This window comes from Chiloscyllium plagiosum, chromosome 1, assembly GCF_004010195.1.
Source record: "Chiloscyllium plagiosum isolate BGI_BamShark_2017 chromosome 1, ASM401019v2, whole genome shotgun sequence".
Classification (NCBI taxonomy): Eukaryota; Metazoa; Chordata; class Chondrichthyes; order Orectolobiformes; family Hemiscylliidae; genus Chiloscyllium; species Chiloscyllium plagiosum.
In genome coordinates this window covers 37,814,193-37,829,567 of record NC_057710.1, presented here as the reverse complement: position 1 = coordinate 37,829,567, position 15,375 = coordinate 37,814,193, and the positions used below count along the sequence as shown (strand labels likewise).

General features: G+C 39.0%; 1 protein-coding gene across 12 annotated transcripts in view; it reads left to right on the top strand.

Moving 5' to 3' along the window:
* Nucleotides 1–15,375, top strand: part of tcf4 (transcription factor 4) — a 459,054-nt gene that overhangs the window by 396,865 nt on the left and 46,814 nt on the right. For 10 of the 12 annotated variants that reach the window (XM_043674585.1, XM_043674647.1, XM_043674177.1 and 7 more), the window contains 4 exons: nt 3,061–3,128; nt 5,127–5,205; nt 5,333–5,409; nt 9,741–9,944. In XM_043674585.1, the coding sequence (XP_043530520.1) occupies nt 3,061–3,128; nt 5,127–5,205; nt 5,333–5,409; nt 9,741–9,944 (428 nt within the window). The remainder of the gene's footprint in view (nt 1–3,060; nt 3,129–5,126; nt 5,206–5,332; nt 5,410–9,740; nt 9,945–15,375) is intronic. The other 2 variants (XM_043674258.1, XM_043674856.1) reach the window with 1 other exon arrangement.

Genomic DNA, 15,375 nt, shown 5'->3' with positions numbered 1-15,375 from the left:
ACACCCAAAAGACCTCAGACTTGAGTAATGTCTGAATGTAAAGTTGGGTTTGTGTGAAACTCTGAGTCAGCCAGATGATCATTAAAAGGGCACTGTTTTCATGAAATGTCTTTGGAAAGCTTTTCCCTTTACTTACCTTTAAAAACTCAACAAGTGATGACAATTACATTTTTTTTAAAAATCATTATCCCATCACTTTGGTAGTGCCATTCAGTGACTGAAAGAAATTATTTTGCCAAACAGCCTGGATCAGTTCGATGACAAGCGAACCTTTAAATTTTATATTAGAATAAGATCTTTCAACCATTTGTCTTAATGCTGAATAAATTCAAGCCTAATCCCACTGCTCTACACTCTCTTCTGAACCTTTCTCCTGCTTAATATATTTATTCAATTTTTTCTGTTAAAAGTTGTGATGCTCTACTTCTTTCTGTCACACAACATTCAAGCTTTGCATGAAAAGGACATTGCTAATGGTCTCTGCTTGCTCTCTAAATCTATTGATTAGAGAGCAATTGGTTTAAATTGCTGTTCACTTATCACCAGGAGCTATCTTGTATGAAAAGTTTGGAACAGATTGGACCTATATGCGTTTGAATCTTTTATGAGACAGTTGCAGTTGATATAAGGATGTTTTGCCTTGTAATACAGATTCGTTTTAAAAATAAGTGTTCTCCCATATAAGGTGGAAATGAGGAGAAATATTTTCACTGAGGTTTGCGAGTCTTTTCCTTTCCCCAGAATAATTGAATATTTTTTTAGGCACACGTGGGTAGGTTTTGACCAACAAGGGAGTCAAAAGTTGGAGTAGCCAAGAAAATATGTTGCAGCCACAATCAGCTAAACTGGGATCTTATTAAATGATAGAGTAAGCTTGGGGGGCTGAATACCATTGTCTGCTCTGAGTTCTTATGTTGCCATTCTTCAGTCAAAGGAATGAAAAATCTTTTCCTATTACACCTATCATAATTTTATTTTTTTAGATCTGTATTAGCCCACTGTTCATCAGCGGAAGAGTAACAGTATTTCAGCTTTGTTATTATTACGGCTTCTCATTCCTGATATTATTGTGATGCATCTGTATTGAACATCTTTGTACAATTGTCCTCTCCATAAGTAGAAGCAAAAATGTGCAGACAAAACTCTTAATTGTTGTGTAATCAATGCTTTGCACTTTTTTTTCATATCGGTTGCAGAGTCATACAATCATAGAGCATGGAAACAGACCCTTCAGTCCAACTCATCCATGCTAACCTGTTCAAGTACCATTTACAAGATTTGGCCTATATCCCTCTGAACCCTTCCTATTCATGTCCCCATCCAGATGGTTTTTAAACGTTGTAATTGTACCCGCCTCCACCATTTCCTCTGGCAGCTCGTTCCATATACGCACCACCATACATGTGTGGAAAAGGTTGCCCCTCAGGTCCTTTTTAAATCTGTCCCCTCTCACATTAAACCTATGTCCTCCAGTTTTGGACTCTCCTACACTGGGGAAAAGACCTTGGCAATTCACTGTATCCGTGCCCCTCATGATCTTATAAACCTTTATTAGGTAACCCCTCAGCCTCCAACACTCCGCGGGATAAAAGCACCAGCCCAAAAGAATGTAGGAAGTTAGTAAGAACTCTGCTGACATATCGATGAGCAAAGGTTTCAAAAGCGTGGTGCCAACTCATGCAGGCTTTTAGCAACTTGAGTTGATGCTTAATTTTCATTATTAGAAGATCCTTGCTTGAGCAGAGAAGGGGAAGCTAGGTTTGCTTTGTTGTCCCTGAACAAGGTTAGGAATAAATCAGCAACAAATTCTGCTCATAATTATCACCCATTGTTCCCAAGTGTATGCCCATGATATTCCTGTGCTAACAATAAAAAAAAATTAAAGATAATTTTACGGGGCTCCATGCTTGGTATGCAATATTATTAAAACTGATTGCAATAGCAGTGATAGGACGCAACAATTCGCAAGTGAAATTGTCTCTGAAATTGAACTTTGAAAGTTTCCCACTGCGTGCAAATGTTACCAGCTTTGCTTCACATCAGGTGCTCTTGTAATCCATTGGGTATAAAGCATACCTCCAAAAAATGATTTCACAACAATGAACGGAAATGTAGACTGGCGACATTGCTGTTGACTGCCCCCATGCAATTTGAATATTAAGATCAGGTCCCCAATGATAGAAACTATGTGCTATAATTCACTCCTGTGCATCATCTTTAAGCAAGTTATATGCAAATATTTTATGTATTTATATGTGCACATATTGATACATTTTAGAAGCATTTAATGTTGTTTTATATTTATGCTTCTATTGTTGCCTTAATAACTTCACTTAATAACTAGATCACACTTTCTCCAGACTTCGAGAATCCTAGAATTTAAAGCATAGAAACTGTCTTCATGGACCACCATGTTTTAATCTTTCTCTTTTGCTAGACTCCATTACTCATTAATAGCCCTCCTCTTCAAGAATCTGATTGATTTTTTTAAAATACTTATCATGATTTTGAGCAAGATATTTGCTCTGACCAAGCTTAACTAGTTGCCACATGAAAATAGGCACAACAAAAACAGTCTCTTTGTATTTTTGAATCAGAAATGTAACCTTCAATAAGGGCTTGCTGCTCTTCAGATTTTTGTTTTCTGAACTGAGCATGCTGGGACCTATCCTCATTCTGTCTTTACATCACTGAAAGCTAACTTAAATAGAAGGCAACAGCTGTTTTTAGGCTGTCTAAGCACCAGTATTTTCTGACATGTAAGATGGTATCCAATCAGTAATTTAATCAGTAAAGAACACGGGCATTCACAACTTGCTTGGAATTCCAGTTAGGACTTAAAATGCAGAAATGTGAAAGGGTCAGTGTTTGCCGCTTCTCTCTCCACCTAATAGTCCATCTGTGTTGAATAAAACCGATAATCTTACAATTCAACATTAGTGATGTCATCTGGCGGTTTTCCACAGCCTTATGACATGGGTTTTTCTCCTCGTTAAATAAAATGTTATGCTGGAATGTTTCTGCAGGTTGTGACCTAATTTGATTTTTTTTTGCTTCTAGTAACCAGAGCAGCAGCGCCAACTGGCAGCTCACAGACTGGCGATGCACTGGGTAAAGCACTTGCATCAGTAAGTAGAGAGATTGTTGTTCACTCACTTAGCATCTTTTTTGTGTGAAAAGGGGCAAGGCTGTGAATGGTGAAAATTTGATTTAGCTGTGTGTGTATGTGCATAGTTTATGGAGTACCTCAAACTACTTGAGTCAACCTTGGCTATGCTTAAATATGATTACTTACGGGCACAACCAATTTAATCCAAACTTCTTGGATGTCTGGTTAGCATTTGGATTTTATTTTTAATGCCATAATTTGTTCTTAAGATCGCTGCACAGGCCACCTGGCACAATACCTGAGATTGCTACACTTAGCTGGAATTCTCTGCACCAGCATCCAAAGAGACCTAACCTGGGAAGATGTGTTTTGTCCAGTTGGATTTTAAACCAGTTTGGGGCTTTCCCGCTTGAAGTTTTCTTTAGTAAAGCAGTGTTTATTTGTTAAGTCTAAGAAGGAGAATCAAAAAAAAAACTTTTATCTCTGAGTTTTAGGAAAATATGATGAAAAGTTTACAAAGTATGTCACTATCAAAATAAATATCTTTGAGGGGACAAAAAGCAGAGATTGATGAAAGCATGATTGTGAAACTTAGGACCTAATACATTTGTTGTTGTATCAATAAATTGCTCCACTGTGCAGTGAGACATAGTTTATACCAAGTGACTTCCTGTCTGCTAATTTCCCCAGTCTTAGCTGTGTCCCTCTGGAGAGGTGATGACCTAGAAACTCATGTTGTTGTGTCCGTTTTGCGAGCATCCAATTACTTAGCCTCAAATTTGATGAGCAGTATTTATGTGCTCATTCTGAGCTGTAAGTGTAGCATTTATTGTATTGGCACTAATTGGCAAAAATTGTGTAGGACCCCTGCCAGAAACAGACATTCAAACCGCTGAATATCCGTCTATTAGATTAAGTGTATGTTTAATGCATCCAAATCAAATTATGATTTTTTGAGGAAAATAGGCAGTACACTAGAGTCTGACCATTCCATCACAAGGAATGTTCACAGTGATCTAACATTTATGCATGGGCCCACTTAGATCAAGTATGTGTAACATGAATATGAGAAGAAGGAAGGACTGCAGCATTGATGAATGCTGTCACCCTTTTCACGTATTAAGGCTCTGCATGAATTAGAAGATTGTGCTAATTGGAGATCTGCATGAATTGCTCTAAACACAGAATTTCCACCATTTGCCCTTAATTCCACTCCTCCTCCTGTACTCACTTACCAACGTACGGTATTTAAGAGTCGAAGAGAGGGGCACTGGAAAAGCACAGCAGGTGAGGCAGCATCCGAGGAGCAAGAGAGTCGCCGCTTTGGGCATAAGCCCTTCTTCAGGAATGTGGGGTGGGCGAAAGGGGCCTGAGAGATAAATAGAAGGCTGGGGCTGGATTCCCGATAAAATGTTAACTCTCCAGCATCTGCAGTTCTCACTTTCTTACAGTATTTAGGTTCCAACTCTCCATATGATAAGTGTACGTATATAAAATAATGTGCACAAAGTCCTCCCTGAACAAGTATATTGAGAGAGAAACAGGAATTGTAGAAACTCAGCAGCTGTGGGAAGAAAGCAGAATTAATATTTCAAGTTCATTGACTGTTTATCAGTGTCATCAGACTCAAAAATGTTAACTCTGCTTTCTTCCCACAAATGCTCCCAGACTTGCTGAGTTTCTTCAACAATTTCTGTTTCTCTCTCAATACACTTTTCAGTAATTTCTTTGTGACCCATTTGAAATGCACTTTTCAGAATTTGTACCCTCCGCTGTATTGGGTTGGAAAACAACTGGCATCTTTCACACTTCTGGAATTTTATTGCAAGCCAACTGTAAATTTGAATGAAATACAAAATGCTCAACTGTGGAATAAATGGGCTGATAATTTGTAAAGTGTTAAAAGACAAATAATTAACTATAGTGCAAATAGAATGGGCAGCACAATGTATAATTGAACTGTGATGATTACACTTAGTGTCCTACTAATATGAAAATATTTCTGCTTGTATTTTAGATCTACTCACCAGACCACACTAACAACAGCTTCCCTTCAACTCCATCAACGCCTGTTGGATCTCCGCCAACCCTCACAGGTAAAATAATCCACCAGTCTTTCAGGCAAGTTGAATATCCATGTATGTGTGTGTGTTTGACATTTTTCTTTCCCTCTTGTGTCTTGACCTTAAGCGCCATGCATTTAACCCTAATCTCTATTTTTAGCAGGTACCTCTGTGTGGTCTAGAAATGGAGGCCAGGGTCCATCTTCCCCCAATTACGAAGGCCCACTTCACTCTTTGGTAGGTCTGAGGAAAAACTTATGCAGCAATATGCTATCAAAATAGAACTCATTTATTCCATTTACACACTTAATCTGGCAGTGCCTTTGAAGCTTTTTTCCTGTTGCTTCATTAGCGGTCGATAGATCAATGTCTTTTTCTTTCAAATGTATGTGAATCACATCAAGGCTTTAGGAGATTTCTGCATTTATAAACCTTCAGATGAAGCAAAGTTGTAGCATTTTTGAATGTTTAGCTGCCTGGGAACAATTGAGCTAAGTGGTGCATTCATATTTGGAGTAATGAGGCATTTTCCTCCTTCAAAATTTATACTTGTTGTTGAAAATTAGACTAACGTGAAAAGTTCAAAGTTTTGAAAGTATATAACTGTTAAGGAGATTATGAGATGAGTGGGTAGGACATTCTTCCTTTTCCACTAGCAATTACATTCAAAGAGAGTGTGGGAATTTCACTTATGCTCTACTTTTATTATATCATTTGTAGCAGTGAAAATTGTGGTGTCCCAGGCATTCCGAGGCATCCTTGATAATCTTATGCCCAGTATATTATGGAACTCATTGTAGTCATTTTTAAGGATACACTTGCTGAGCAGGCATTACAGCAAAAGTTCCGTAGATTGGTTCCTGGGATGCAGGGGTTGGCCTGTGGTGAGAGGTGGGGTAAGTTGGGTCTTTGTTCTCTGGAGAAGAACAAGCGATGACACCATTGAAATGTTCAAAATTATTAACTGTGACAATACTGAGCGATGGTTTCCCTGAGCTTTGGGATCTAGAACGAGGGAACATATCTCAGCATAAAGAGACGGGTTATTTAAGAGTGAGATGAGGAGAAGTTTCCTCACACAGTGTTATGAGTCTTTGGCCTTCTCTACCCCCAGAAGATTGTGCATACGGCATAGTTAAATACTTTTAAGGCTGAGACTGAGGTTTTTAATATTTCACTAAATCAAAGGTTTTGGGAAGCAGGCAGAAAGGAGTTGAAGTTCAGGATGAGGCATGATCATATTGAATGCTGAAGCAGGCACGACTGGCCATCCAGACAGAAAAAAGTAACAGTTGAGAGTGTGATGCTGGAAAAGCACAGCAGGATGAAGGGCTTTTGCCCGACACGTTGACTCTCCTGCTCTTCGGATGCTTTCTGACCTGCTGTGCTTTTCCAGCACCAAACTCTCCATTCAAATCTCCAGCATCTGCAGTCCTCACTTTCGCCTAGTAAAAAGTCACACATGAGTCCAATTATTCATATTGGAGTCAATCAAAGAAAGCATTGGTCATTGGGAAAACAGTTAAGAAGTAACAGAAAAATGTTTGGTGTTTGTAGATTTGTGGACACCATCCTGTATCACACTAATTTTCCTCCCAGTTATGAGGTTGGAGCTGAGGTTTCTTGATAGGGCAAAGCATAGAGGCATTTACCCTAATCTGATCTGCGACATACCTGCTAGGAATGCTTGCTGTTGACACTGAAGGATATATTTTCAAACCATCAGTTGGTCAGGTTATCAGCATCCTTAATAAAGATGATTCCTATAGAGCACCTTATTTTGCCTGTTGTATTAAAATTATGCACTGAAACACAAAGCAATAAAGCTTTCGGAACGACTCGACGCAGGCAAAAAAAAGAATATTTTGTTTTAAAAGGCCCTCAAATCAAGAGTTTGATTACAGCAATATTATTGATCTTTTCTGAACACTTGCATCCACAACCAATGACAAATTTCCCTTTTATGTGGGATGCTTTTTGATAAAGTTTTCTGCATGCACTAATTCAGTTTTTTTTTAAATTGACATTGTAAATATAGATATTGATAACAAGATATACATTTATGGTCCTTTCCTAACTTGTTATAATTAATTTGCTTGGCCAGTTTTGCAGGCATCTTAAGAGTCGGCCATTTTGGTATAGGACTGATATAAATTCTTCCTTAAGGACCTTACTGAACTGGTTAGATTTTTATGACCATTCTGTAGATTTCTTTAAGTCACATTTTCACTGATACCAGCTTTTGATTTCCAGGTCCTTTAAAAATTCAGGCTTTGAAACTGCTGAGTAGAACTTAATCCCATGTACACTTGTTCCACAAACAAATATATTCAAAATAATTGTAAGTGATCAGGGTTTCATTAATTTGGTCCCCTAGATTACTCATCTAGTAACACGTCAACTGTGCTACTGCCTCTTTAAACAGGTATCTAAATGAAATCTTTGAGGCATAATTTAAATATTATAATTGGGAAACTGATGAGTTGTCCAGAGTCTCTGAAATTTTATGTGACATTATATAATGTACTGAATTTCTGCCTATTTTCCAGCTGTTCATACCCAGTCATGGGGCATTGACATTTGGAAAATTAACTTTGGGTGTTGTAGCCAAAATGTTCGTTCTTTGACACTGACATCCTGCACAGAGCTCAGTCAAATAAGTTGTAAATTTTAACAGTTGTTATTTATGTTGTGGTATTTCCAAGTTTCTCATTGTCCAAAATTGCAAACTGTTGCTTCACTTCAAAATATTTTTTAACTAGAGAACTGGAAAAATAATTTCCTTTGCAGTTTGCATTTAGGAATGTTGCTACATTTATCAAGGTCATCTGGTGATTAATATGTACTTGCATACTCATATTTCAAAACTTTGGCTTGAGTTTCCTGTCAGTAATGGGTAAAGGTAAAGTCACCACAGTCATGCTGAGCCATAACGCTGCTCTCTCAGAGAGAGACAACTGATGTTAGTTTACCATGAGGGTCACCACAACTCAAGCAAGGGGAGACGTTGGGAAGAAGAGTCCTTAATGATAACTTCAGCCGGTGCAGGAATTTAACCCACGCTGTTGACATCACTGTGCATTCCTAACTAATGAACTGAGCTAACTGAACAGCTATCAGTATTGTATCTTAAACAAGACAATTGCTCTCACTCAGCAGTAGTTCAGACTAAGCAACCAATGGAATCGTTTTAACCAATCTGTCACTCAGAACCAGGTGAGAATGAAATAACAGCTTTGGTAAAATTGCCCAATAATTATGCAATATTATTTCATGCAGTATAATGTTCAATTGGTTTCCTTGTATCTTGAATGTATTCTCTAAAGCTAAAAAGAGACCTATTGCTTTTACAACAATTAAAAGGTTGAGCTATCTTTGTGATGACGTTTTTTGACAAGTTTGAAATGTTTTAGGGTGTAGCAACAGCTTTTTAATTGCCTTTAACATAAATATTCCAAGGCACTTTAAAGGAGCATTATAAAACAAACATGACACGTATTTCACATAAGGAGTTGTTACATCAGATGACTAAACTTGGTCAAAGTTTTGGGTGTGCCTTAATGGATAGAACAGAAGTGGAGAGATGTCGGATGGGCCTCCAGAGCTTAGTGCCTAGGAAGTAAAAGGCATGGCCACCAGTAATGAAGTAATTAAAATCCAGAATGTGTAACTTGCCAAAATTAAATTATATATGGAGGGTTTACAGAGCTGAAGAGGGGAAATCCATGATGGAGTTTGCGGGGGGAAAAGGATTAAAATTTTAAAATAAAGGCATTGATTTACAGAGGACCATGTGTCTGGGCAAGCACAGAAATGAGCGATGAAAAACATTTATTGGAAGTTACCATAGATCACAGAAAAGTACAGCACAGAAACAAACCCTTCGGTCCAATGCGTCCATGCTGACCAGATATCCTAAATAAATCTAGTCCCATACCCACCACTTAGCCCATATCCCTCTAAACCCTTTCTATTCATATACCCATCTAGATGCCTTTTAAATGCTGTAATTATACTAACCTCCACCACTTCCTCTGGCAGCTCATTTCATTCATGCACTTCCCGCTGCGTGAAAAAAGCTGCCCCCAGATCTCTTTTAAATCTTTCCCCTCTCACCCTCAACCTATGCTCTCTAATTTTCGACACCCCCATCCCAGGGACTATTTGACTATTTACCCTATCCGTACCCCTCATGATTCTATAAGGTCACCCCTCAGCATCCAACACTCCAGGGAAAACAGCCCCAGCCTGTTCAGCCTCTCCCTACAGTTCAAACAGTCCGATCCTGGCAACATTCTTGTAAATCTTTTCTGAACTCTTGCAAGTTTCACAACATCCTTTCTGTAGCATGAAGGCCAGAATTGTTTACAGCATTCCAATAGCAGCCAGGTGTACATTTGAGATTTGGATGAGTTTGAGTCCAGAGGGTAGTATGTGGGTCACCAGAAATGCATTCGAATACTCAAATCTTGTGGTAGAGAAAGAATGAATGAAGCAAAGTTTTTGCCGCTATGTGAAATGATTGCAAATATTCGTATTCAATATGATTACTGACTCTTTATTTTCAGCAAACCCGAATTGAAGACCGCTTGGAAAGATTGGATGATGCCATTCATGTCCTGCGAAATCATGCAGTGGGACCCTCTACAGCCATGCCTGGTAGCCATAGCGACTTGCACAGTTTAATAGGGGCATCACATAATGGACCTATGGGAGGTTTGGCATCAGGATATGGGACAGGCTTGCTGTCAGCCAACCGACATACTTTAATGGTAAGACATCAGCATTGACACCTGCCTTAGAAAAGAATTGTTGGTATTTGAGAATTCAAATAAATGTACCTATGTTTGTTTTTTTTCAGCAAGTACTTATGGACTGCAAATCCTTGTAAACTGCCTTTAACTCTTTTTTAAAAAAAATTTTATTCCAAATATATCATTTATCTCTCCACCCTTCAGGCACTCTGCCTGTATTCCTGATGAAGGGCTTTTGCCCGAAACGTCGATTTTACTGCTCCTCGGATGGCACCTGAACTGCTATGCTCTTCCAGCACCACTAATCCAGAATCCTATATCTAATCCAACTCCGTGTTGGGAGTACTTTGTTTGCAAAGACTAATGCTTGCCACAATCAAATAAGTTCCTTTTTTTTATAATAAAGAGAATTTTCAGCCATTTGTCACAATTTAAATGCAAAATGACAACTCAATGTTCAAAATACATAATCCTACATCAGTTTAATATGTGCTAATGTGAGCTGATTTTTTTTGGCGGGTGAGAGTTGCAGTGGGTGGAAAAAAGAATGCTGAGAAGTGTAAATGAATCGTGACTCTTGTATGTTTAAATATGTAATCCCATGAAAGTAGAATTGCAGATGGACAAAGCCATAATGAGGATTTAATTCATAGGTGCACAACAGTAAAGAAGGATGAGTAGGGGTGGGGTGTACTCAAAGGGGCATAGCTGCCTTCTGTTTCCCCACCTCCCAGCTTCAACCGCTGTCAAATTGTCATGGAGGGTAGAGTGGGGTATGGGGTTACCATTAATTGGTCACTTACTCACTACCCATCCTGCTCCATCACTGTGTTGCCCACACCTGGCAAAAGGCATTGTGATGTGGGAAGCTCTAAAGCTTTGAATGTTGGTAAGGTGTGGCGTGATCCTCCTTTGCCCACTGTACTCTTTGGAGGCATGTCCCTCCAATCTACTGTCCTCACGTTGACCTCCACTTTCCACCCTCTCAATGCAGCACCCCCATCCCATCCTCATGGGCCAGCCTTCCTTGCCCCAACAACAGCCTGGGCTTAGCTCAACTCTGGGATCATCCATGTCAGGATTGCCTGCAGTTCCAGCAGTGATGACTGCTCTCACCTGGTGCTGCAGGGGCATCTAATTGACTAGCAGCTCTTTAGAGTGGCACTCCTCCTGCAATCAGAACAAAAACATTCAACTGTTCCCAGCATTCAATTGAAGAGAGACAGTTGCCAATATGACAGTTCGTAGGTTTGCTAAATTTGCTAATGGCACAGAGATGGATAACAGGGTAAATTATGAAGAGAACATAAGTCTGCAAAGACACACAGGTAAGTTCAGAGAATGAGTGAGTGAAAAGTATAATATATAGGCTTGTCCAATACAGAAAGGAAGATAGAAAAACAGAGTGTTGTATCAATGAAGAGAAACTTGCCAGTGCTGCCATTGTGAGGTATATGGCTGTTCTTTACAAAATGTTAGTATGCAGGTACAGTAAGTACTAAAGAATGCAGGATGGAGTGTTGATCTTTATTAGAAAGGAAGGGTCATGTGGATTGAAACAGTAGGGAAACTTTTCTGCAGCTGCCAAGGGCATTGTTGAGACCACACCCGGAATGTTGTGTGTATAGTGCTGGTCTCTTTAGTTAAGGAGGAATATACTTGTAGTAAAAGCAGAGAAGATTCACTAATTGATTCCTGGGATGAAGGAGTTATCATAATCAAAAAGATCAAGTTGGTCAGCATTCTACAATTGGATTTTATTGGTTTTATTGAAACTAATCTTATTGAAACCGGCAGGATTCTGAGGAGGCATGACAAGGTAGCTGCTAGAATAAGGTGTTTCTCATGGGAGAGAATCTACAACCAGGGGCCATAGTTTAACATTAATTTAACATGGAGATTAGCACACTGTGGGTGGCAGGATCTTCTTGTTATATTACGCATGATCAGTTGTGCAAGGTTAACAACTGGTGCATTAACTTGTTTATGAGTATAAGTGCTTCTTCTGGTGCATGTTGAACATCAAATAAGTTCTCTTTTTTTTTACCTCAACTCTCTGTTGCATTTTGTCAATATGAAAATTAACCATTTTCTTCACTCTCATTCCCATCCCTCTGAAAATCAACATATTCTTTGACCGCACAAGCTGGAAATGTGCTCCCATTCCTCCATTACTGACCATTCTTTAGCCAACCACTAGATTTGGAAGCGATCCTTTTGTTGTAATTAATGCCTCCCTCTGCAGCAAGCATGGCAGAGTCTCACAAATATGGTGCTCATTACATTAAAGGTTAAAACCTGAATTCTCCCATGTTCTCCTTCAATAGTACACCAAAAATAGGGTGTCACCCACTTTTTTTATTGGCCTGAGAGATAAAAGAGGGAGAAGTTTGCATATTTGCATTTAGCTTGAGACAAATTATGCTCCCTTTTGACACAGAGATCAGGAATCATCACCAAATACTGCGCACAAGGTTGCAATTTTGATTACCAGCTGTCACTGCTTAGACGTCAGGATAGCAACAGAGCCTGAAAAGACTACATTCTGTAGACATTCAAAAAGCAAAAATGAAATGGAGGAGGGTGCGTGCGGTATAGTACTAAGCCTCATAGTGCTGCATTAAGCCCTTACAAACCACAAGAACTCTGGTTCAGTTTCCAATCTGTGCTGCATTAGCTGATCTCAGCACAGGCAACATTCTGCTGTTGTACTGGACATAGGCTGAATCAGCAGGGGTCTCTGCTCTAATTGCCCTCAAGCAACCTCAGTTGGAAAATGCATGCAAGTATAGATACTGAATAAAGGTCAAAACTAGCTCAGCTTTGATGCCTCTCAAGGTCAACGAGCCTGATGACACTCACTGTACAGCCTCGTATATCAGTCCTGGCTGGAGGACTGCTTGCACTTACTGAACCACATTTCAACTTGAGTTAGTGCCTTCAGAAGGGGGAAGATGGAATTTGGCAAATGAAAAATTTTTTGACCACTTTATGTCAGTTGCCAAAAATGTTGCTTCACATCAGCAGTTTGCAAACATTAAAGGTTGTTGCCAAAGTGCTTCTAATATCAATTAATGAAGGAAATAATTGTGATCCAAGGTGTTTTTCTGGAACGAATGTAGCAGGGAGAAAGCATGCATTTTATGTTTTTGAAATGGGATAGCTTGTGAAAGTTGCAGGAATTTTCTTTTCCCATGGAAACTAATGACCGAAGTTAATTGCAAAGGTAAGTAGAAACAGCATCTGTGCATGGTCACTTTAAAGCTGGTTTGGGCCAGATGATGATTTCCATCCTGATGGTAGGAATCAACTTCAAAAAAAAGAAAATTCTGGGAGAAAGATGCTAATCCTTTCCACATTTTGTGATTTTAGTACTTGAAGCAGGTCATAAAGATGAAGCCAAATTCTTGTCAGTAAAGTAACAGTGGGTGGCTAGTAATGGAAACACATGTTACCAACCAGACGGTGGGAGGATCTTTCCCTCATTGCACACCCCCATACCCTTTTTGTTTTATTGCTTTGTAAACAATGCCTTTAGACTATCTTCCTTACATATGATTAGTAGAGGCACATCAGTTCCAGCTGTGTTTGTTTTATGTGGCAGATATTTATTAATGTGTTGTCCCAAAATGGTCTGTTTACATGTTGCCACATTGTATCATTAAAGTGTGAGCTTTTCTTTAATCAACGCACTTAATCCATTGGTAATATAATTAGAAAATTAATTTGGTAAGGAGTTTTGCCTTCAGTGCCCAGCTTTTTCTCCACCTGTCCTGCAGGAAGAACTCTGTGACTAGTCATCAAGAATGACCCTTTTCTGTTTGCAGCTTCACATCAAAGCCCAAGTTGAGTTAATTTTATTGCATGGCTTTACCTTTTCTTTGTTAGAATTCTTAACTGTCCGACCCTTTAACAAAACTGGCACACATTCATTATTATCATGTGTACTTTGTTCAGAAGCAACTTCGTGTCTCTCAGTGGTTGTTTCATGTTTCTGTATCTTGTGTCATTCTTTTCATTTGCCAGTAATGTCCTTCAATTTTAGAACATAGAACAATACAGCTCAGAACAGGCCCTTCGGCCCTCGATGTTGTGCCGACCTGTGAACTATTCTCAACTCGTCCCCTTGCACTATCCCAAAATCATCCAAGTGCTTACCTAAGGACTGTTTAAATCTCCCTAATGTGGCTGAGTTGACTGCATTAGCAGGTAGGGCATTCCACACCCTTACCACTCTCTGCGTAAAGAATCTGCCTCTGACATCTGTCTTAAATCTATCACCCCTCAATTTGTAGTTATGCCCTCTTGTACAAGCTTTTCAAGATATCCAACGCTGATGTTATCTTCCTCCTTATCTCTCTTCTTTTACACTTGAGATCATCTATTCACCGTTCCATTTCTTCTTAAAAATGTAACCTACCCATAATTTCTCCCTTTTCCTAATGATTTTCAAGCAACTTCTTTTGTTTGTTCACTCTGCACAGTACTACACTTATTACATTTTCTATCCATTAGGTTCTTGCCATTCTCCTCCAAATCCACATTTTGAAATTATTTAGTAAGTCATTCTCCAACTTTGTAAAGTCCAAATTCTTCTTTGACACAAAACAACACATTGGCTGACTAATAGTTCATGGGATATTTTCTAATGTACAGTATTCTCTCTGTTAAGAGACCGCACAGAACAGTAGATTATTTCAATTGTAAATGTGCATTTGGCTGAATCTGTTTAGAAAGCAGAACAAAGTTGAACTTTAGAAAAAGAAAGTTTACTACCAACGTAGTACAATGTATCTGTCAGCTTATATTTAGTTTAAAAAAAATTAACACTTTGGAGTTGTGTAATCTTGTATAATTTGGAAGAATAAGCTGTCTGTTTAATTGTAAATCTTTAGCTAAACTGTTGTCGTTTTGTTTTTTAGTTGTTTCTATGGGAAATAAAGTAACTAACATGATCACTATGTAAACAGGACCTTTAAGCCTTTGCATGATTGTGGATTTAGTTTTGTGTTTCAAGCCCTCTTTCCATCATTTGAGATTGTGCATGATGGCCTAGATGCAACCATACAACCCTGCAAATCATGAGTGATCCACTCAGTTGTGTCTTCTGCAGTCATTTGAGAACATCATACGTGGAAGGGAGGAAGGGCTGATGAAGGGCTTATGCCTGAAACGTTGATTCTCCTACTTCCGAGATGCTGCCTGACCTGCTGTGCTTTTCCAGCACCACACTTTCAACTCTGATCTCCAGCATCTGCAGTCCTCACTTTCTCCGAGTTCTAACATGGGACCATATTGAGAGATACCTTGATACGTAACCGAAACATTGGTTAAAGATGTTCATTTTTAAAAAGACAAAAAGGCATGGAGCAGTTTACGGATAGAAATTCTGAGCTTAGGGCCTAGAGAGCTGAAGTGAAAACATGGATGCTGATACAATGAAAATCTA